We start from the raw sequence: 23290 nt of genomic DNA on the forward strand, positions 1-23290 counted from the left end.
TAATAGCTGTATGTCTGTCATCCCCCAGGACAGAATTATCACCTGTTAGGGCTTTCTTTGGACTACTTCTCCCTCCTTTCCGTCTCATAGGACCTAGTCCATTGATGGCCGCAAGTCAGATACAATTTTTTTTAATATGTTTTACATCTTAGAAAAACATTAATCTTTCTAATATACTTAATAAGAAAATGTTATTTCCTTTTTTTAAAATCATGGCTTTGTCCAAGCTGAAGCACAGGCATGGACAAAGTCCAGTAAGTGAGGGTGGGCTAGCACTCCTCTGTGCTCTCTCCTGTCTGATAGCACTCCTCTATTCTCTCTTCTGTCTGATAGTACTCCTCTGTGCTCTCTCCTGTCTGATAGTACTCCTCTGTGCTCTCTCCTGTCTGATGGCACTCCTCTGTGCTCTCTCCTGTCTGATGGCACTCCTCTATGCTCTCTCCTGTCTGATGGCACTCCTCTATGCTCTCTCCTGTCTGATGGCACTCCTCTGTGCTCTCTCCTGTCTGATGGCACTCCTCTGTGCTCTCTCCTGTCTGATGGCACTCCTCTGTGCTCTCTCCTGTCTGATAGCACTCCTCTGTGCTCTCTCCTGTCCGATGGCACTCCTCTGTGCTCTCTCCTGCCTGATGGCACTGCTCTGTGCTCTCTTCTGCCTGATGGCACTCCTTTGTGCTCTCTCCTGTCTGATGGCACTCCTCTGTGCTCTCTCCTGTCCTATCAGACAGGAGAGAGCACAGAGGAGTCCTATCAGACAGGAGAGAGCACAGAGGAGTCCTATGAAATAGTGCTAGCCCACCCTCACTTACTGGACTTTGTCGATGCCTGTGCTTCAGCTTGGACAAAGCCATGATTTTCTAAGTCGTGATTTCTATAAAAAGGAAATAAAAATTTCTTATGAAGTATATTAGGTTAAAGAGTACCTTTCATGATCTTGTTACATTTTATAATCCTCCCAGTTCACTGCCCCCATCATGATAAACCACCTTCTGCCTTTTTATTTTTATTATTTTTTAGTTTTCTACCTTGAGATTGTTCTGTATTTTCTGCTCAGTCAGATTCACAGACTGGGAAGGGGTGTTCCCCAGCAGGGGTGACATCATATGAAGCCATACAGGGGAGAACTTCGTGCCTCACTCTGCTACACGCAGCCCAGAGCAGTTCAATGTGTGATGAGATGAGCTATGATTGGCTGAGGCTGCATACCATAAGGAGTGCAATAGCAAAAATTTGTTTTGAATAGAGTGCCCATTTAATGTTTTGCCAAGATGTACAACATATAACAAGTTTTTGCATCTGACAGTGCCCATTTAGATCCGGATTTTCAAAATAGGGCATACGGCAGTGGTTGTCCTAAGAGAATAAATCCGCTAAATGTTTAAAGCGGCTAATTTTCAAAATAAAAATATATAAGATCATGAAAACTACAAACATAGTTATGCAGAGTAATTGTAGTGTAACCCTACAAGATTTTAGAGAACCACATAAAAATTGTGTGTGTTTGTAGATATACTTTAAAGGGATACTCCGGCACTTAGACATATTATCCCCTATCCAAAGTATAGGGCATAAGATGCCTGATTGCGGGGGTCCCGCCGCTGGGGACCCCCGTGATCTTGCACGCCGCACCCCGTTAGAATCAGTCCCCGGAGTGCGTTCGCTCCAGGTCTGATTACTAGCGATCACTGGGACGGAGCATAGTGACGTCACTGCTCCGCCCCTCTGTGATGTCACGATCCGCCCCCTCAATGCAAGCCTATGGGAGGGGATCACGCCCAGTTGTCACGCCCCTCCAATAGACTAGCATTGAGGGGGCGGAGCGGGATGTCACACGGTGGCTGAGCCGTGACGTCACTATGCTCTGTCTTCGTGGTCGTGAGGGACTCAGCCTGAGGACCTCCAGCGGTTCCGGAAGCCGCTAAAGGTGGGTGCGGCATGGTAGATCCCTGGGACCCCCCCCCCCCCCCCCCCCCCTGATCTGACATCTTATCCCCTATCCTTTGGATAGGGGATAAGATGTCTAGGGGCGGAGTACCCCTTTAATACTAATATATCCTAAATATTTTCTTTAGTCGTTGCATGTATGTGTGTTGACCACTAGGTGGGGCAGTTGCACCATCAGTGTTGTGGATGCAGCTGCCCTGTTTCCAGCCTTTCTGTCTTTGGCCATGATATCATTGAGGAGGCCTGTTATAGGAACTGCTTGGTTAAAATCGGCTCATTCTGTCCTGGCACATGCTTGGGGCCTCTTCTAACAATCATGTTCTGTATTCTGTCTGCTGTAATGTTAATTCTCACCTCCTGCATTTGGGAGTTGTCTTCAGTGGGGGCCCAGCTGTAAGAAAGAGAGGGAGCTCAGCCCCATTGCCAGCTGATGAAATCATTGAGAGCGTGGCTCTTACAAGGCATATGTTCTCCTGGGATGCTCTTCAGACGTACCAGTGACGTGATGCACCAGGGAAATCAATAAACATTTACTTTCTGGTTTGTGTAAGAAATCCGAGTTGTCTAGGGGGTGCTGCATGTTTGTTTGGTCTGTGTTTATTAGCTACCAGTTATATTCCCCCCCCTGCTCTTGTATTAACCTAGAGGGGCACAGTTAGGCCTTGTTTATCTGAACCAGTGTTTCCTAACCAGGGTGCCTCCAGATGTTGCAAAACTACAACTCCCAGCATGCCTGGACAGCCGTTGGCTGTCCAGGCATGCTGGGAGTTGTAGTTTTGCAACATCTGGAGGCACCCTAGTTGGGAAACACTGATCTGGACTGTCCTATCAATTTAGATGATCTTTTATGGGTATATGCATGCCCAGAAAGGCTGTTCCCTGCCTGAGACCCACCTGTTAGCCTTAGAGAAAAGCCGCTACAAACATCTGCTCTTTCTTCAGTGGCTCCCCCCCCCCCCCAGTGATCATTTGGTCACTGGACCTCTATTGTAGAAAAGGGTTATGGTGTATAACTAGAGTGTGTGTTTGACCAATCTCTGTTGATCAGCAGTCTAGTTGATGAGACTGTCCTGGAACAAAAGACAGCTTTAGTAGTGGTGATCCAGCTCTTCCTGGTATTGGACACTGGTGGAATGGTAGTGGCAGGGTATTGCAGCAGCCCAGTACACATTTTTAAATATTTTACTTCTGCCTGAGCATATTTGAATGGTAATAGATTTCCCCGGACAATCCCTTTTTTAATTTGTGTCAACAACACCACATTAAGTGAATGCCTATCATTCCAAATGATATTCTGAGCATATAAAATACATAAAAGCACCTATGTGTGTACATTCTGTCCAGATGCCTTAGCTCAGACAATGTTATTTATCAGTATCTTGCCCGGCTCTGTGCAGCACAGTTGTTCTCATGCTGTCGGGGCTAGCTGTGAGTGGGATTAGCTATGTATAGGACTGTAGTTCTTCTTATAATTATTCAACCATGCATTGCCTCTAGCTACAGCTACCTGCATGCTTCTCTATTTCAATGTGTAATGTATTGCACAGTCTGCCATCTAGGATGAGAAACAGGCCTTCTCCAGAGACATGGAGATAAGAGAGCCCTGGGGATAGCAGGCAGAGGACAGGGTGTGAGAGGTGCCCTACACATGGAGAGAGGAGAGATATGTAGATACCGCAAGAAGAAGTAGTTCAGTTGCAGAAGATGAACACCAGTTGCATGGTCACAGGATTGTATGTAAGACCGTTATACAATGGCACCTGTGCTTCAGACAGTACATTTTTTTAAATTTAACTTCCCGTTAAATGTTTTTGAGCTTTTACCAGGTTTCTTCAAAGTTTTTACAAAAAAAAAAAAACTGCAGCTTTAGTTTTGTTTGTGTGCTTTTTCATCAGGGTAACGCAAGAAGTGGATTGCTCATCCAAGGAAGCTAAGGCATTTATCAAGCAGCAAGAAAAAGGACTGCCGGAACAGAGTCCTGCACCTTCAAGGACCCCCACAGCAGCCAGCTCAGGGTGAGTTCTGCATCACTGAACACAACATTTAAAATGAAAAGATGTGTAAAGTGATTCCTTGGTTGGAAAGGGGCTGAGGAAAGGCTGTGAACAGTTAAATTAAATTGCGCCAAACACCATTACCTCAGTGTACCCGAGAGGAAACAGAACGCAATGCACCCTGACTCATCATGCAAGACATCAGTGAAGAGTGGGCAAGCTGACATCTGTAAGTGCGTAAGATTTGCATGTCTGCCTGCCCCTTTATGTGATCATCATCATGTTACATGATTATATGGTGGCCTGCTTCTTCAGAATGAAGTTGCTTCACTTAGACAGTGCTATATGTACTTAAAACAATTAATCTAAATGCTATAAACAGGTAAATCTATTACCATTTTATACAAAGAAAGAGAAAAAACTCAAACAGAGAGCAATTGCTACTGATAAATATGCAAAATGTTATTGTTATATCCAAAATGTTAAAAAGCGTCACACATATGTGACTAATTTCAATAAGGATAAAATACCAGGTGTGTATGTATAAAGCAATACAAAATGAGATGTCTCAGATACAACCGGAAAACACGTAGGTGGATCAGGTACAGTAAAAGTAAAAATCACAATGGATGTATATATAGTGAGGTCAGGAAATGATGTAATATGGCTCCTATTCAAAAAGAAGTAACCAGGGGTCCAGAAAGGGCCCCAGTAGTAATGAAAAGCTAACTGCTATATCACATGATTGGTATAGAGAATGGGCCCAAAGCATATCAATAATGATTAGTGAAAAGAACCTCACTTACCCATAATGGAAGCCTGTAACCACCGTCCCAACGTACGTTTCGTCACCCGACTTTCTCAAGGGAGCGTCCCTTGAGAAAGTCGGGTGACGAAACGTACGTTGGGACGGTGGTTACAGGCTTCCATTATGGGTAAGTGAGGTTCTTTTCACTAATCATTATTGATATGCTTTGGGCCCATTCTCTATACCAATCATGTGATATAGCAGTTAGCTTTTCATTACTACTGGGGCCCTTTCTGGACCCCTGGTTACTTCTTTTTGAATAGGAGCCATATTACATCATTTCCTGACCTCACTATATATACATCCTTTGTGATTTTTACTGTACCTGATCCACCTACGTGTTTTCCGGTTGTATCTGAGACATCTCATTTTGTATTGCTTTATACATACACACCTGGTATTTTATCCTTATTGAAATTAGTCACATATGTGTGACGCTTTTTAACATTTTGGATATAACAATAAAATTTTGCATATTTATCAGTAGCAATTGCTCTCTGTTTGAGTTTTTTCTCTTTCTTTGTATAAAATAGTTTATGGAGCTATACTGATTTACGACTTATAGACCCCTTGCACCTAGTACATATCATGAAAAACAGAGTACAATATATACCTATTTGGTGCAGTTTATTCTTTTTGTGTTTAAATCTATTACCATGCAGAGTGAGTCAGCCAGTGGAACACCTATACCCAAAGTGAAAAGTAAAAAATATCAATAAATAATGCAAGTACTGGTGCTCAAGGTCTGAATGGATATAAAATATGGTAATGTGTTATAATAAAAATAATGCAATTTTTCCCATTAAGTGTAAGTATATATATTTTTTGAGATGTATTGTATTGTACATAATATACAGTCAACTATCTGTGTCTGTCTCATTCCCCGTTAGCCATCCTTGTTATAGTAGTTTCCGTCAGAACAGCGCACTGCCGCCTTATCTGAGTAGTAATACTAGCTTCCCCTTCACATCACTGGTCCTGTGCTGACACAGGCAATGAAGCAGAGTTTTTCAGAGCCTGTGATGTGACATTACATCTTGTAGTATGGCTAACAACATTATAGTAGTAAATAGCTTTATTATACTTTTTGACACCATACATAGGTTGTTTATTCTGCTCGACAACCCATTTAAGAGTTGCAGCTTTGACATTTACCATACACTGTACACAGATGAGGAGATCAGTGCTTTCAATCCAGACATAGGGTTAGGGCTAGTTCACACTACGTTTGTAGTGTATGGGTGCTGGATCCAGTTGGGGGGAGAAAAAAACTTCCACTCCCGTGTCCCAGCCGGACCTGGCCCATATGTAATGCACTGTATTCCACGGTTTTAGGACCGGTCAGAAAACCCTGTACGGGGCAAAAAGGAGCTGACTGGAGTCAGTGTTTGACTCCGGTCGGCTCATTGAAATGGGGTTCGGGCCGAATCCGTCTGGGATACGGGAGCGGACGGTTATTGCTCCCCCCAATCATATCCGGCACCCGTACACTACAAACGTAGTGTGAACCGGCCCTTACATAGAACACTCACTTAAAGCTTCAGCTGTGTGTGCTGCTCTCTCTACAGCAGCTTGATCCTCCCTCCCATAGATGTCTTTGGACTGCTACTAAAACCTGTTCTCTCGGGGGCTGATAATCTGCCTTCCTTTCTTATCCACTAAAGTTGGTTGTTACCACACTGAATCTGAATAGATAGTGAGCGGTCAGTGCAAGAGGCTTGGAGGAGAAACTCAAACTAGAGGACACAATAAGTGGATGTACTCTCACCTAAGCAGGTGAACCTGCCTTGAATAGATGCAAATAAATAAAGACAATTTCTACTTTTGTTTAAAATTTTTGGATGATATGACTGGTGATTAACTCATGGATAAAGGCTTTATTTGTGAAAAGCACTATACTTTTCGATTTTTAGCTTATTTGTCAAGTACCCTTCAGAAAAAAAAAGAATGGTTTCATCTGTAATTTTATAGAACTCCAAATTACATTTAAATGGGCACTGTCACCAACCTTTATTTATATATATATATATATATATATATATATATATATATATATATATATATATATATATGTTGTAGTTCTTATGTACTACAACATATCTCTAATATATATATATCCATTATTTATTTTTTGTTTAAAATATTTTATTTTACATTTGAAAACCTGCAGCCTGAGGTGATGTCACGACTGAATTAGGACAGATTCCGGTCGGGCAATCGATCCTAATTCAATCAGCCTGCGCTCGCTCCCTGCCTGTCAGACAGGCGAGCGCTGTGAACGCTGGGTTTGCGCGTACTTGCTCACTGACCTTGCCCCCCGGCAGAGATATCTTGCACAGCAGGTCGGCAATGCTCCTATTCTCCTCCTCCCTGGGTAGCACATGATCTGTTAAAAAGGGAGGAGGAGACCCCGGCGCAACCTGCCATGCTATTGGCCGCTCATCTATGCTCGCTCCCAACAGGAGCGCAGCATAGTTGAGATGAGGGCGGAAGTCGGCGCCCAGCAGGCATCAGTGACCTCGCATCTGCTGGGGAAGTCTGCTTCCGGCAGAGCAGCAGAAGAGAAGACCTTTATAAGGTAGGAAACAATTTTTAAAAGGCAACAAGGGGGTTAGGGATAGATTAGCAATAGGTAGGGACAGAAAAAAATGGTGGGAGCTAATGTTTAACAAATTTACTTGAATAGCTCTTACCAAGCATTATAAAGTCTTTTTGAAGGACTCTGTATGAATAATGTCCACAACAACCTTGGCATTGCTTTTCATTGCGGCATCAGTATTAAAAGCTTGACTGCTCTCAGAAGATAGGGATGCCTAAAAAAAAAGTGCAGTAAGGCGGAGCCCACCACAGTGTCTGTCTTGTAAAATGATGCACACTTACAAGAAGAAATTAAAGTCAAATAGTGTAAAGGAAAACTAAATGGATTTCTTACCAGTAGCTCAGAATTTGTCACCTTATCTTATGCAATGTGTATGCAGACTACAGTATGTCTATGATACTTGAGCACAGGTGAACAGCTAGAGACACAAAACTCAAACTGCTTTACTCCAATAAGCTTGGTGGGGCATTTAAAATTACAACGTGGAGGTCACTCTGAAACTGTTAACTTAACCTCCCAATCAAACAAATCCTGTCAAAATCCAATACTAAACAGCAATAAATTCACATAAATCATATTGGATCATAGACGTTTTACTCTGCGCCCACATAAGTTGGTATTTATTTTTATTATTGAGGCCTAGTATTACCAGGAGGCAAGAGTTAGTCCAACTACTATGTGTGCAAGAGGGGAGGCTAGCTACTATATGCATGCTGCAATGGTTAGATAGGCATACGTTGTGACATTATGGAGCCTTGGTTAATGCCTGATAAAGTTTTGAGCCACTGGTATAGGCTGTTATTAAGTAATAAAATAGAGGCTCTTGTGTGGGCCTTGTGTATACCTATTTTAGCTGATGTGGCAAGAATATGTTTGTCTGATATAATATCTGTTTCCCTCTGATAAGTTTTCCTGATGCAACTTACATTTCCCATGAGACCTCTGGCTTTGCAATGACAAAGAAGTTAAATGAATCTTATCATCACACTGCCAAGTCAAGTTAGATAGATAGATCAATGATATAGAACAATGTTTCTCAGATACAGGGCAAAAACGTTTCTTCAAACGGAGTAGTAAAAAACAGTTTAAAAGTTTCTGAGGCTATTATGGTAACATGGATGATGCTTGTGTCAATATTTACAGTTTTTTTATTTTTATTTTATATATTCTTTTTCTCAGCCAAAATATGCAGGGTCTCTAGTCTGTATTTATATTTTCAGCAGTGTCCTGCCTCATCTCGCCACACTAAAGCTTGGTCCCTCCGCTCTTATTATATAAATACAGCAAAGCTTAGCCACCTCTTTAGGCTATGTTCACAAGGCGGAATTTCTGAGCAGAGTCCAGCTGAAAAATTCCACTTGGAAATTCCATTGCCGTAGAGTATTATTGTTTTTAATGGCATTCTGCTGTGCCATGCACTCAATAGAAGTTCTGCGGTACATCAAAAACATTTTCAAAACCATATTCTACATACTTGACACCAATATGAGGTCACATTTAAAGGGGTACTCTGCTGCTCAGCTGTCACGCCCCCTCCCATAGACTTGCATTGAGGGGCGGGGCGTGACATAATGAGGGGGTGGGCTATGACATCACGAGGTCCCGGCCCCAGTATTCGGAACAGTTTGTTCCAAATGCTGAGCAGCGGAGTACCCCTTTAAATTCTGCTGGACCCCAAAACACTTGTTTATCCTTTCCACTTGTTGCACCTGTAGATGCCTCATCCCCCGTTCAAGTATTCCCCTACAGAATTTGGATGGGACTCATGGCAGATACATGGACAATCTATGCTATATATAACCTTGTATTTTCCTATCATGTGAACAAATAGTTAAGTTGTTTACTTGTGCTCAGTGGCAGAACATAGTGAAGTGCACACTTTAGAGGAAAACCACATGGTTTCCAGTGACAGCATGTTACAGCCTGAGGTTGACCTAATGAAGTGCTTTGCAGCCACCATTAATCTATAAGGATACACAATCCTGTTATTAAATTATACTATGAATAATATATTCTCCTGAGCTTCACACCCAGACTTGTCCATTACTTATCTCTCGCCAGCCCCCAGTAAACAAATGTAGTGTCCATCTTGACGCCGATTACAATGAGATCACATGGTCATTAGGGAAATGCTGTCTGGATAGCAGAAATGCTGTATAAAATAATTGCTGCAAAAACTCATACTTGGTCTTTCTTTATATCTGCACTTCTTTTCATCTTAGTCAGTGGAGACAATACAAGAACACCAGGGGATAGCACATGCCGCAGATGACCAAACGGTTTATATGGAAAAGGATAGCCTCCATTGTTTTATATGAATGTTATGTGTTTGTATTTACTGACGACAAATGCTTTGTGTGTACCCAGCACTGCCCCTTTTCTGTCTGAATGATTTTGTCTGCATTAGGTGACTCTTAACTATATATTAATGTAACTGTTTCATACCATCTATTGTTTATTAAAGGGGTTTTCCAGGCTAAATGTATCACTAGCCTATCCTCAGGACTCCAGCACACACCAGAACTAGAGAGTTTGAGTGACTTTTATCTCCAGAACCTTCAGTCACCATAAAAACCCGGACTGCCCAAAGCCCAGTCTTGTGTCCCAATACATCCCATCCACAATTTTAAGAGATGTTTGCTTACAAAATGCAAATAATAAAATAATGGAAACCTAAATATTTAGAACATCTTGAGTCATTCAGTATAGAGGACCACATGCAGAAATATACACATTTTCATGCCTTGACGGGCTACAAATGAGGTTATTTATGGTTGTCTGAGGAATGTTCTGCCACGCTGAATAGACATGGGCATGCAGATTATCAAGATCTGTTGTTGGCAGCTTCCTTTTCAGTGGCTGATCAATGACATCCCAGGGGAAGACGAGTCCTGAGACTATAGGCCAGAGTAACCTATTTGGATCATACAGGCTGCTTAAAGTAGCACAAGCAACATGGGGCTCTGCGTTTTTGTGTTGAAAAACCTCTCCTAGGAAAAATGGCTATACCACTGGTTCCACAACCAAATTAATGTAACACTGAGCTGTTAGTGTATCTGGAATGAAGACTAGAGGGATACGGCTACGATACATTATGCAACCTCACACCATAATCCTTGGAGTAGGACCAGTGTGTGGTGTTTCTTCATGAAGGCCTCTTCATAGTGTTGCTCTTGCGGTCACCATACCAATCTCCAGCTATCATTGTGTCCAAGACAAATGAAGGACTCCTTGCTGAAGGAAATAGACCTTCATTCCAGCTTCCATTGCCATCTTGCTCTGCACTATGTTAGCCTTTGAGTGCAGTGGTGTGACGTCAGTGGAGCACCTGTAGCTGGATATCTGGCTTGTAGCCCAATGTCATGTAAGTGCCTTCTGATTATTTGACACCCTAGACTTGGTATGGGATGTCCAGTTTTACTGACTGTACAGAATGGATGACTGTGCCATTCTTCTGTGCACCACATGCTGTATTTCCAGTTAATTATTGGTCTCCTAGGTTGTAAAGTCCTGCGGACAGGGCCCTCTTCTTTTAGGACAGGGCCCTCTTCTTTTAGGACAGGGCCCTCTTCCCTCTTTTAGGATAGGGCCCTCATCCCTCTTCTTTTAGGACAGGGCCCTCATCCCTCTTCTTTTAGGACAGGGCCCTCATCCCTCTTCTTTTAGGACAGAGCCCTCATCCCTCTTCTTTTAGGACAGGGCCCTCATCCCTCTTCTTTTGGAACAGGCCCCTCATCCCTCCTCTTTTAGGATAGGGCCCTCATCCCTCTTCTTTTAGGACAGGGCCCTCATCCCTCTTTTAGGACAGGGCCCTCATCCCTCTTCTTTTAGGACAGGGCCCTCATCCCTCTTCTTTTAGGACAGGGCCCTCATCCCTCTTCTTTTAGGACAGGGCCCTCATCCCTCTTCTTTTAGTGTGTAATCTTGTAGTGTCTGATTGTCCCAGAATTGTAAAATTCTGCAAGATATATTGGTGCTATATAAATACATTTTATTGTCATTATCACAACTGAGACAAGGAGCATTAAATAGTATGGACATTTTGACTTGCACGCATAGCAATCTGCCAGAGTGATAAACCAAGGTCTGTCAGTTCAAGGATGTCCCTCTTAGTCTGAGACATGTGACGATAACAGACATGTCGACAAACCGGAGGCACCGGACATCTTACTCCACTGACTTTATCCGATTTCTGAGGCTTCATGTGGCTGAAAAAATTTGCTTAAAACCATTCAAGCTCCTCCCACATGCCACATAAGTTAGTAGCTTGAAATCTTGATCTTTTGCATATCATAGTGATGTCTGATACTTTCTCTGTTTGCATAACCTTTATAGCTTGCCTTTATTGGTGTTGGAATTTCACTGTTAAGAAAGTCAGACAGATAGAACTATATCTAGTGTAAACATGGCCATTATCAATTTGTGGATACTTTCTGCTGTCAAATAATTGAACTCCACTATGTGCCAGCTTTTCTGTATTGGCATGAAGAAAAGAAAGATCCTTGAAGAGTCTGAGACCAAATCATACAGAATGAAATAGCATGTTCTAGCATGACCCTGGATTGAACTGCGTGCTGCGAGTACAGCTGAATGCCCGGTTGGCAGGAGGGAAGATTAAGGTCTCCATCAGAGCAGTCTCCAAACATCTCTGCTAGCCTGGGGCCCTTCCACTTCTCTACATACAATAAACAACCTCATGTCACCAACAATCTGTCATTCTGCAGCTTAGTCTGTAACCTTTAGGAAACCTTGGTGATTCCCGGCATGCACATCCTGAGTTTGCCAGCCTTTCTCCTGGCAAGCTAACAGTCACTGACGTATTCCGGTACACTTGCATGTTTTACTTATTTCTTTAGAGGATTAAGTTAATATCCTATTAAAGGCGTTCCCCTTGTATTCTGCGCCACTTATTCCGACCTATATAGACCTGCTGCCAAACTCATAAACAAGTAGTAATCATCAACTTCATAAAAAAAATTGAAAAAAAAGCTCTTTGTAGCATTACAAACACAAACCAGCAAACTAGCTACTTTTGACTGTAGCATTCTCCTGTAATGCTGGCAGATGTCTCCATTAAAGTGTTCCTCCTACTTTGAAACCCAAGGGGAGTTTTAACCATAGTAGTTAGGTTGAGCCCCTTTGATCAGGAGAGATACCCTTCTACCCCCTATCTTTAACTTCTCAATACATAATAAATATTTGCTGAAATACCCAGTTTGTCGGTACTGTCATTGTTGTGGATGTTTCACGTGGATGTGTGAATGTATCCTATTACTGCTATTGGTTGTTCATGGAGACTATAAGTGCCTGTTTGCAGTCGATGTCTCCAAGACACTTAGCTTATAAATAGGGTGTATTGTCTATATTCAACCAACAGCTCTTAAAGCTGTATGGCCATCTTAACATTACTTGACCAAAAGGCCATGGAATGGGTAGCCCTGCACCTTCAAGAGCTGATGGCCGAATGTTGATATGGCCGACTGCTATCTCTCCCGATCCTGCCTTGCACATGAACATTCAGCATGGCTGAGCATTCATGTGCTCCGAAATAGACAGAAGGGGTGACGGCTTATATCTATAAGAACAAATGAGTTGGGCAGTTAAAATCCACCTTGCCCAATTCTTCTTTTCCCTGACCTTATCTGTTCATGTAGGGAGTCCCACATACATTTTTAGACTATTGTTTCCCTATTGGTGTGCCTCCAGCCTTTTTCTGTCCGAGCATGCTGTGATTTGTAGTAGGGCTGGGCGTTATACCGGTTCAAACCGAATACCGAAGTTTTTGTGCTGCACGATATTAATTTTAACCCATACCGCAATACCAATTTGGCCCCTCCCCCTCGGGAATGAATTAATTATCAGCCCAGCACTGCGCTGTCCCCACATCGGGGAACTAATCAAATGTGACCCGCGAGCGCTGTCCCCAATGGGGTACTACTCACAAGCTCTGCCCTCCTCTTCCTCCTGTTTGTTGTGGCCGCCGGCGCTGACACTCTATACCAGTGGTCTTCAACCTCCAGATGTTGCAAAACTACAACTCCCAGCATGCCCGGACAGCCGTTGGCTGTCCGGGCATGCTGGGAGTTGTGGTTTTGCAACATCTAGAGGTCCACAGGTTGAAGACCACTGCTCTATACTGTATCCCTATGCCCGGGCTGCAAAAAGTAAACAATATAAACTTTAACTCGCCTTCCCTGACGGTCCGGACCAGCTTCCTAGTGAATGGAACGTCGGAAAGCAGTCAGCCTTTCACCGGCTGCAGCAATGTTCCGCCTCGGCCGGTGATAGGTTGAGCGCACTGTCATGTTAGAAGCCGGCTTCTTACATGACAGTGGGCTCAGCCTATCACCAGCCGAGGCGGAACATTGCTGCGGCCGGTGATAGGCTGACGGCTGTCCGACGTTCATGTCCCCAGGAAGAGCGTAAGGCCAACGTAGAAACATGTGTTAAAGTTTATTTTTGTTTGCCTTTTGCAGCCCGGGCATAGGGATACAGCATACAGTATAGAGTGTCAGCACCGGTGGCTGCAACAAACAGGAGGACGAGGAGAGCAGTGCTTGCGGGTGACATGAGTAGTATACCCCGATGCGCTGGGCTCATAATTAATTAATTTTTTTTTTGGGGGGGGGATACCGTTATACGTTATATACCGTGGAACCGCCATAAGTTACAAAAATACTGCGATACACATATTTGGCCATACCGCCCAGCCCTAATTTGTAGTTTTGCTATATTTGGAGACATACTGGTTGGGAAACACTGCTTTAGGGTATGTTCACACTGTAGGAAAATGTGATATGTAAACATTTGAAAGTTACGGGGGCACTAGGACCGCTTGGAAATGCACCTTCTCTTAGACATCAATGCATTTCAAAGCGAATTCTGGAGAAAGACTAGAAATGTCTGTTCTTTCTGTGGATGCCAGAATCAGGATTTTTGGGAAATTCCACCATGTGCACAGTGAAGCAGAACTCTGTTGAGAACAATAGGACTCTGCTGCAGTAGAATGTCTGTGTGGAATATACCAGCGGTAATCCGCACTGACATTCTGCCATGTGAATATAGCCTGAGTCAGTCAGCAAATCCAGCCTAAAATGGCAAGTTTAGCCACCTTTTGACTCTAGCCTGAACTGGCTGATAACAGGGAAAAACAGATTAGGGATTTTATCTGCACATCCAATAGTCTTTAGGTTCAGTGTCCCTTTAAAACTGTGCCGCTATGTAGTTGCTGTTCACTAAGCATTACTGTTGTAGTAAACAGAAACAAACCAGTCCAGCAACCACTTATTGTTCTTGTCCTCTTGTAATGAAACACAAACCTCTATTTATTTTCATATATTTCAGCAGACTCCAGAAATATTATAGATGTGCTACGTTTTTTTTCTTCTTGTCTTTATGCTTCAGTTGTTTTCTTTAATCTGAAATGGTATTAAGTATGCGCCAGTGGCATTCAGCCACAGCAATAAAAATGTTATTTTCAAGCGTGGATCAGGGGCAAGTACAATTCAGGGATATTATGGAGGGCAGTGCAGTGTTGCATTGCGGGGAGAAAGTTCTCATTATCATTCATTGCATTTTGCTAAGCTTGCCTGAAATGACACCACATCAGCAGAGGTGAAAGCAGATGAGTTGCACAAGAGAGCGGAAAGTTTAGAAGCTTCTTCTCTGTTACTTGTCTGCTTTTGCAGAAACATTTTCAAGCTTTTAATTTTAAATAGCCTAGTGAAATCTTTGCAACCTGCTCCAGATACTGGCCCTGGATCTTCGACAGAGTGAGGCTGGGTTCACATCACGTTTTTACCAATACGGGACCGCATACGGCTGGGGGAGCTAAGACCTTGCGCTCCCGTATCCCTGCCGTATGCCGCCCTTATGTAATTCATTTCAATGAGCCGACTGGAGTAAAACGCTGACTCCGGCAATTTTGCCCCATATGCGGTTTTCCCACCGCACCTAAAACTGTAGTCAACCAGGGTTTGAGGTCCGGTGGAAAGCCGCATACGAGGCAAAAATGAGCCGACCGGAGACAGCGTTTCACTCCAGTCGGCTCATCGAAATGAACTACATACGGGCGACATACGGCAGGGATACGGGAGCGCAAGGTTTTAGCTCCCCAGCCGTATGCGGTTCCGTATTGGTAAAAATGTGATGTGAACCCAGCCTGAGTACTATGGAGTTCAATGCTATAGAATCTTTCAGGGGGCTGACTGTGAAGGCAAAATGTGGAATTTTGGATTCAATCCCAGTTTTGTTTAAAATTGCATTTTGTAGCAAGAGTTTGCACGTATACTGCAGGCACATGTGGCCTCACATCATCTAAGAGGATTACAGTACACCTTGTGACCAAACAACCTCAATCCACCGCACAGCCAGAGACTACGAAGCGTGGGTATATACTTGCCTATTCGTTTACAGTGCATCCACATTACCTTAGTAGCACATATATACAGTATATGTATGGATGTCAACAATATGAAGAACAATATTCTATGTAGCTATAAAAATTGCTATGGACTAGATCTTGTTGTTTCGGGTAGTCACATGTGTCCAGATTACGTTATTCCATGCATGGTGTAGGGTTCCTTTACTGGTCCGTCTTATGTCTTCCAGATGCTCAAACAACATATTAGGCAGCAAACGACAGAGATTGTTCCTTGACGGCCACATGACTGAGTGGAGCAGTATAGTTTTCTGGGACTTGTAGTAGGGAGTCTGCTGCTGCCTGTCATGTGGGCAAAAGAGAACAAGCCCAATTTCAATGTCCGGATATGGCAGTAACCAAACTACTAGGGCACTGCAACAGGTATTTAGATACATTTCTTAAGGGATGGATGTGTTGCCACCTGATGAGCCATTTATTTGTGCTTTTTAATGTCTTTCTATGGGCATTGGTATGGGGGCACATGTACCCTTTCTTGCTACAAACTTCACTTGGCTGCAGGGGTTTCACATATACATATATATATATATATATATATATATATATATATATACGGTATATAGTGTGTGTGTTCTGACCAACCACAGGTGATGTGGTGACAGATGAAGTAAATAACAGTGAGTATTGTGACAATGGCTTCTGTTAACAGTTTTTGAAGTTGACTGTTCACACAGATATAGCAGGTGTACCTCTGCACATAAAATCCACATCATTTCCAATAGCAGCAAGTGGAGATCTTAACAAATCTTTAAAAAAAACAAAAAAAAAACCTCAAGCTCCGTGTGTGAATTCACCCATGGCACAGATTTTGAATTGACATAAATACGTCCGTTCATGTTGCAAATTTGCTAAATGATTTCGGTGCACAAGTCAAAATCCTCAATAAATCCGCAGCAAAACGTAGATGTAGAATTTGCTAGATTAGCTGTAAAATCTCCAACACATTGGCGCTGCTCTTCTTGCGCTGTGTCACATGGAAGCTCCCTACCCTAGACTTACCTTCAGAGTGTACCTTGATCATGTGACACAGAGTCGGGAGAGAACATGCTAAGCGTGGACTTCTCCCGCCTCATTCTCCTAGACGGTGAAAGTTCAGAAGCTTCTCCTCTGTTACTTGTCCACTTTTGCAGAAACATTTTCAAGCTTTTAATATGAAATAACTTAGTGAAATCTTTGCTCTAGATACTGGTCGGGGATCTATATGACTTAGTCTGAGTATTATGTCAAGTAACTATTCAGCAGAGCGGCTTAGATCTCTCCTTCTGCCAAAAAGGCTGAGGAAGATTGGGGAAGATGAATCAAATCTGGTGCAAAGTAAATGCAGAGAAGTTGGCTTATGACATCTGATCAGATTGCTGCTTTCATTTTCCATTGGGTCTCTAAAAATGAGAAGGGGAGTCTGATTGGTTTCTATAGGCGGTTAAACCACTTTTCCTTTCCACAAGTTTTGAAAGCTTCCTCCATTGGGTTGACAGGGTTAAACAAGATAAGATTTTTTTTTTTCTACATAAACAGCAGCACTCTTGTCTCTGGGCTCTGGATGGTATTTCAGTTCAGCCCATCACCAAGGAGAACAGGGGAGTTAAAATGTTAGTCAATTCGTATACCACCTCTTTTAAGTGCAGTCACCCATATATTTCAGATTTTATGTCTTTAAAGTATTATAGGTCCAAAATGCCTTCAGCTTTAATCTGAATGCATCCTTATTATCTCCGCTTATTCTTTTTAACTATAGTGCCTACAGCGACTTGGACATATGATCTAATGGAAAACTAGCCAAGCATATGAGCAAGATATAAAGAGCTTTTATCCGGTATTACAATACAGCTCCATTAAAGTGAGTTAGCTGAACACCCCACACAACCTTAGAACAGGTGTAATGCTGCTTTTGCAAGAAAGCACTTATGTACATTCTTTTTTTTTTTTTTTTTTTTTTATAAACCTGGACAATCCCTCAAAGGCTGTAAACCTTGTTACATAGATATCAATTTAAATTATATTTTGGATTAAAGGGGTACTCTGCTGCTCAGCATTTGGAACAAACAGCTCCGAATGCTGGAGCCGGCAGCTCGTGACGTCATAACCCCGTCCCCTCATGCGGCCATGCCCCTCCCACTCAATGCAAGTCTATGGGAGGGGGCGTGACGACTGTCACGCCCCTCCCATAGACTTGCATTGAGTGGGCGGTGCTTGACATCATGAGGGGGCGGGGTTATGATGTCACGAACTGCCGGCTCCAGCATTCGGAGCAGTTTGTTCCAAACGCTGAGCAGCGGAGTACCCCTTTAAGGCAGCTGCCAATAGATGGACCTACTTAAAGGGTCACTCTCATTAAAACAAATTTTTGCTATTGCACTCCTTATGGTAAATGAAAAATATTTCTAATATACTTTGTTTAAAAAAAATGAAGTTTTCTATGTTTTATTTGTGCTTAAAAAAGCTCAAGAGCACATTTTCCCCCAACTCATACACAGACTTTGGACCAAAGTCTGAACACATCCAATCATAGCTCCTCTCACACATAACTGCCATATGCTGTTGGCTGGACACTCCCCCTCAGCACTCCAGGTGGCACTTCCTGTGTTTGGACTTTGGTCCAAAGTCTGTGTATGAGTTGGGGGAAAATGTGCTCTTGAACTTTTTTAAGCACAAATAAAACATAGAAAACTTCTTTTTTTTTTAAACAAAGTATATTAGAAATATTTTTCATTTACCATAAGGAGTGCAATAGCAAAAATTAGTTTTAATGAGAGTGCCCATTTAATACTGTGTTATTGTGTCTAATGTATAACCATATGCAGAAAGCTGCTTTGCTTCCTCTAATAGCAGTTACAGGTAGAGAACTTTTCATGCCGCTGGGCACCCAAGTCATTTGTTAATTTTAATTACTTATTTATTTTGGCCTAGGAGACCTGACATGGAGTAATTTAATTTTCAGTGATGCTATTTGTATTTTCTTATGTTATACAGCAGATTGTTTTACAGATTTTTGCCGTCTGGTATTTAGTAGATACCTATATGATCCTTGTATTTCCATTGTGTCATTACAGAGTGAAAAGACCTGTGGGTATGAGCAGCATACTTGGACAATTAGGCTCTAAAAAGCAGAAGATTAGCACACTGGAGAAATCCAAGCTGGACTGGGAATCTTTTAAAGTGAAAGAGGGGATTGGCGAAGAACTGGCTCGCCACAATAGGGGCAAAGATGGGTAAGAGCATGATGCAAAAGATGTTATCAAGAATTGGCCATGTAGACCCTGCTGTTCCATTTTATATTTCCATTCATCAACATTAGATTTTGCTTTATACCAATCTCATGTTTCTTTTGGGCCCTAATACACTGGACAATTATAGGTTCAACATGCCGAAAAGCATTCTGTGCAATAGGGCCTGAAGGAAAGAGAGTGGCACAAACAATCCACTGATCGCTCATGTGGACCTGCCAGCCTGATACCAAGCAGTATAATAGTCAGGAGAAACAAGCACCGATCTAGATTGGCGTTAGATGTGGGTTGAGCTCTGTAATACAGCCCATTAGATTGCCGTTTTCCCAGTGCAGTGGACTTTCACCACTTTACCTCTTGGAAATCTATAGTGGCTCTTAGCTGATGTAAAGTTCAGCTTATGATGCAGAGATGACAGAATTCTTCCAACACAAGCAGCAACAAAATGTACAGCATTGTGGGAAGCGGTCAAAGGCTGCAGGTTTGTCCCTTTGAACTCCTGCATGTACAGGCCCTATAAAAATCCATTGAAGTCGCCTTATATATGCAACGTCTCACAAGGACAAACCATATGGTCATGTGACATTCTGCTCTTGCAAAGTGTATGTACTTAACGTTCTCTCACTTTGTAATATTTATGAACATTAAAGGGGTACTCCTGTGCTTACACATCTTATCCCCTATCCAAAGGATAGGGGATAAGATGCCTGATCGCGGGAGTCCCGCCGCTGGGGACGCCCGGGATCATGCACTCTGCACCCCGTTTGTCATGAGTCCCCAGAGCATGCTCGCTCCGGGTCTGATTATGGTCGACCGTAATCAGACCCGGAGCGAACGCGCTCTGGGGACTGATTACAAACGGGGTGCCGCGTGCATGATCCCGAGGGTTCCCAGCTGTGGGACTCCCGAGATCAGGCATCTTATCCCCTATACTTTGGATAGGGGATAAGGTGTGTAAGCACCGGAGTACCCCTTTAAGGAAGTATGGAAATACCGTTTTACCATGGTTTTCACTTCTGATCTACAGGCATTAAATAACAGTTGGGTTTGCTAGACCTGTATAGTCCAAGTCTATTAGTCTGATACCTAATGGTTTAAAAGTCCTGGTAATCTGGAATTGAAGCATTTTGTCCTATGCCAGATTATCACACACCCTTGGCTGTAGTTCCTCCTCTGACACCCAAGTACACTGCAACAAAAAATACAGGGAACACTTAAACAACACAATGTAACTCCAAGTCAATCACACTTCTGTGAAATCCTACTGTCCACTCAGGAAACAACACTGATTGACAATCAATTTCACATGCTGTTGTACAAATGGAACAGACAACAGGTGGAAATTATAGGCAATTAGCAAGAAACCCCCGATAAAGGAGTGGTTCTGCAGGTGGTGACCACAGACCACTTCTCAGTTCCTATGCTTCCTGGCTAATGTTTTAGTCACTTTTGAATGCTGGTGGTGCTTTCACTCTAGTGGTAGCATGAGACGGAGTCTACAACCCACACAAGTGGCTCAGCTATAGCAGCTCATCCAGGATGGCACATCAATGCAAGCTGTGGCAAGAAGGTTTGCTGTGTCTGTCAGCGTAGTGTCCAGAGCACGGAGGCGCTACCAGGAGACAGGGCAGTACATCTGGAGAGGTGGAGGAGGCGGTAGGAGGGCAACAACCCAGCAGCAGGACCACTACCTCCGCCTTTGTGCAAGGAGGAGCACTCACATAGCCCGGCAAAATGACCTCCAGCAAGCCACAAATGTGCATGTGTCCACTCAAACGGTCAGAAACAGACTCCCCAAGGGTGATATTAGGGCCCGACGTCCACAGGTGGGGGTTGTACTTACAGCCCAACACCGTGCAGGACGTTTGGCATTTGCCAGAGAACACAAAAGATTGGCAAATTCACCACTGGTGCCCTGTGCTCTTCACAGATAAAAGCAGGTTCACACTGAGCACATGTGACAGAGTCTGGAGACGCCATGGAAAACGTTCTGCTGCCGGCAACATCCTCCAGCATGACCGATTTGGCGGTGGGTCAGTAATGATGTGGGGTGGCATTTCTTTGGTGGCCGCACAGCCCTCCATGTGCTAGCCAGGGGTAGCCTGACAGCCATTAGGTTATGAGATGAGATCCTCAGACCCCTTGTGAGACCATATGCTGGTGAGGTTGACCCTGGGTTCCTCCTAATGCAAGACAATGCTAGACCTCATGTGGCTGGAGTGTGTCAGCAGTTCCTGCAAGAGGAAGGCATTGATGCTATGGACTGGACCGCCCGTTCCCCAGACCTGAATCTGACTGAGCACATCTGGGACATCATCTGCACCATAGACTGTCCAGGAGTTGGCAGATGCTTTAGTCCAGGTCTGGGAGGACATCCCTCAGGAGACCATCTACCACCGCATCAGGAGCATGCCCAGGCATTGTAGGGAGGTCATCCGGGCACGTGGAGGCCACACACACTACGGAGCCTCATTTTGACTTGTTTTAAGGACATTACATAAAGTTGGATCAGCCTGTAGTGTGGTTTTCCACTTTGATTTTGAGTGTGACTCCATATCCAGACCTCCATGGGTTGATAAATTTGATTTCCATTGATAATTTTTGTGTGATTTTGTTGTCAGCACATTCAACTATGTAAAGGCAAAAGTATTTCATACAATTAGTTCATTCAGATCTAGGATGTGTTATCTTAGTGTTCCCTTTATTTTTTTGAGCAGTGTATAAAAAGATGCAGTGAGCATGGCCAATGAGCACTGTAAAGCCCTGAAGGTTGCAGTTATTGCTGTTAGGGATCTACTATGAGGGCATTAAATGCTTTTCTGGTGCTTTTACAATTTCAGCTTTTTCCGAATCGCAGCAATCCTCAATGCTTGGTATTCACAATTTAGCTGTCTGTATTTTTAATTGGTTTTAAATAATGCAAGGATTAAGTACAATGTGGAGTACTGCATTCAACTAATAATAATGCAGAATAAGTGTTCCATATTAACTGCACAAAGGAGGCAGGCTGGTCCACCCCTGGCACTAGTTTGTGCTGTGTTAGCAGCTGGCACAGCTCCTCCATTGAACACTGTACAGCTTGCTGACCTGACTCAGCATGCTCTTGTCGTAGCTAGTTTCTTCTTGCCTGAGGGGGGAGTAAGTACAGTATTCTTGGCCAGAGACCATCTTATGTAACCCTCCCAGACGCTACAAGGACTTCACATTTTCTCTTAATTATTCACATAGCATTGTGAGCTTGACCATCTTGCACTGTGGACCGAATAACAACAAATATATGAATTTTCTTTTTCCATGCAAAATTTTAAATCATTATATGTGTAACTGGTGATTGTGGAGGGACAACTTGTTTGAACAACCCCTGGGCACAGTTATTGCCAGCTATTGGGTGTCTCAATGGTTTATATAGAAGTCTAGGAAACCCTTGACTTGTAAGATAATTTCATTATTTCATGTCCTGCCTGTTCTATTTTATTTCTAGATATATTGAAAGAAAAGCCTTCCTGGAACGAGTAGATTATCGTCAATTTGAACAGGAGAGGGAAATCCGACTAAAAAATATGAAGCCATAGCTTTTTATTAAAGACATTGTATGGATGGCGTCTTTTCTGATGTAAGAGCACTGTAAAGGGGTCACAGAAGACATTAGAGAACGTTAATGTTACGTAGAGTCTGACAATATGTATATTTGGACAGTAATACGACCAATTATTTTACATGTTTGTGCTCTTTTGATTTTTATTTTTTTTTTCTTTCCAGGATTTTTATTTTTTTTTCAGATTCTTTTTTCACTGCATTATTTTCTGTGACTTCAGCGGAATAATAAATGTATCTTTGTAAATTCAGAGTTTGAGTTGCATTCTGTGGTGCTACCGACCAGTGTATGTTGAGTTGACACGCTGGCATAATTTGCAACAATGAAATTGAAGAGGGTAGTTGTTCAAAATTGCAGCTTAAGTTATGGTTTGTGACTGTATACTATATTGCAAAAGCTTTTATGATTATTGCTAGCCCCTGTCGGACTGGGTCTGAGTGTTCAGACGCGAAATGATACCTAAAACGAACGAGGAGGGAAGCACATGGCTGCTCTTCTCTCTCCCCGTTCTGCATTTATTTAATTGTTCCATACACTTACATTATGAGACTGTCTCGGTCACATGATACACAGCAAGGAGAAGAGCGCATTTCTCCCAGCTTGATCTACTGATCAGTTGGGGTCTGAACACTCAGACTGTGACTGATCAAAACTTCTGATGTCTCTGAATTTAAATGGGCAAAAAT

General features: G+C 42.9%; 1 protein-coding gene across 2 annotated transcripts in view; it reads left to right on the forward strand.

The window, feature by feature from the left end:
* The window catches only part of CFDP1 (craniofacial development protein 1), a 38954-nt gene extending 16104 nt beyond the window's left edge, over window positions 1-22850 (forward strand). The window contains exons 5-7 of one of the 2 annotated variants that reach the window (XM_056526403.1): window positions 3840-3959; window positions 18836-18994; window positions 22491-22850. In XM_056526403.1, the coding sequence (XP_056382378.1) occupies window positions 3840-3959; window positions 18836-18994; window positions 22491-22581 (370 nt within the window). In that variant the 3' untranslated portion in view covers window positions 22582-22850. The remainder of the gene's footprint in view (window positions 1-3839; window positions 3960-18835; window positions 18995-22490) is intronic. The other variant, XM_056526401.1, reaches the window with a different exon arrangement.
* The last annotated feature ends 440 nt before the right edge of the window (window positions 22851-23290 follow it).

This window comes from Hyla sarda, chromosome 6 (genome assembly GCF_029499605.1).
Source record: "Hyla sarda isolate aHylSar1 chromosome 6, aHylSar1.hap1, whole genome shotgun sequence".
Lineage (NCBI taxonomy): Eukaryota > Metazoa > Chordata > Amphibia > Anura > Hylidae > Hyla > Hyla sarda.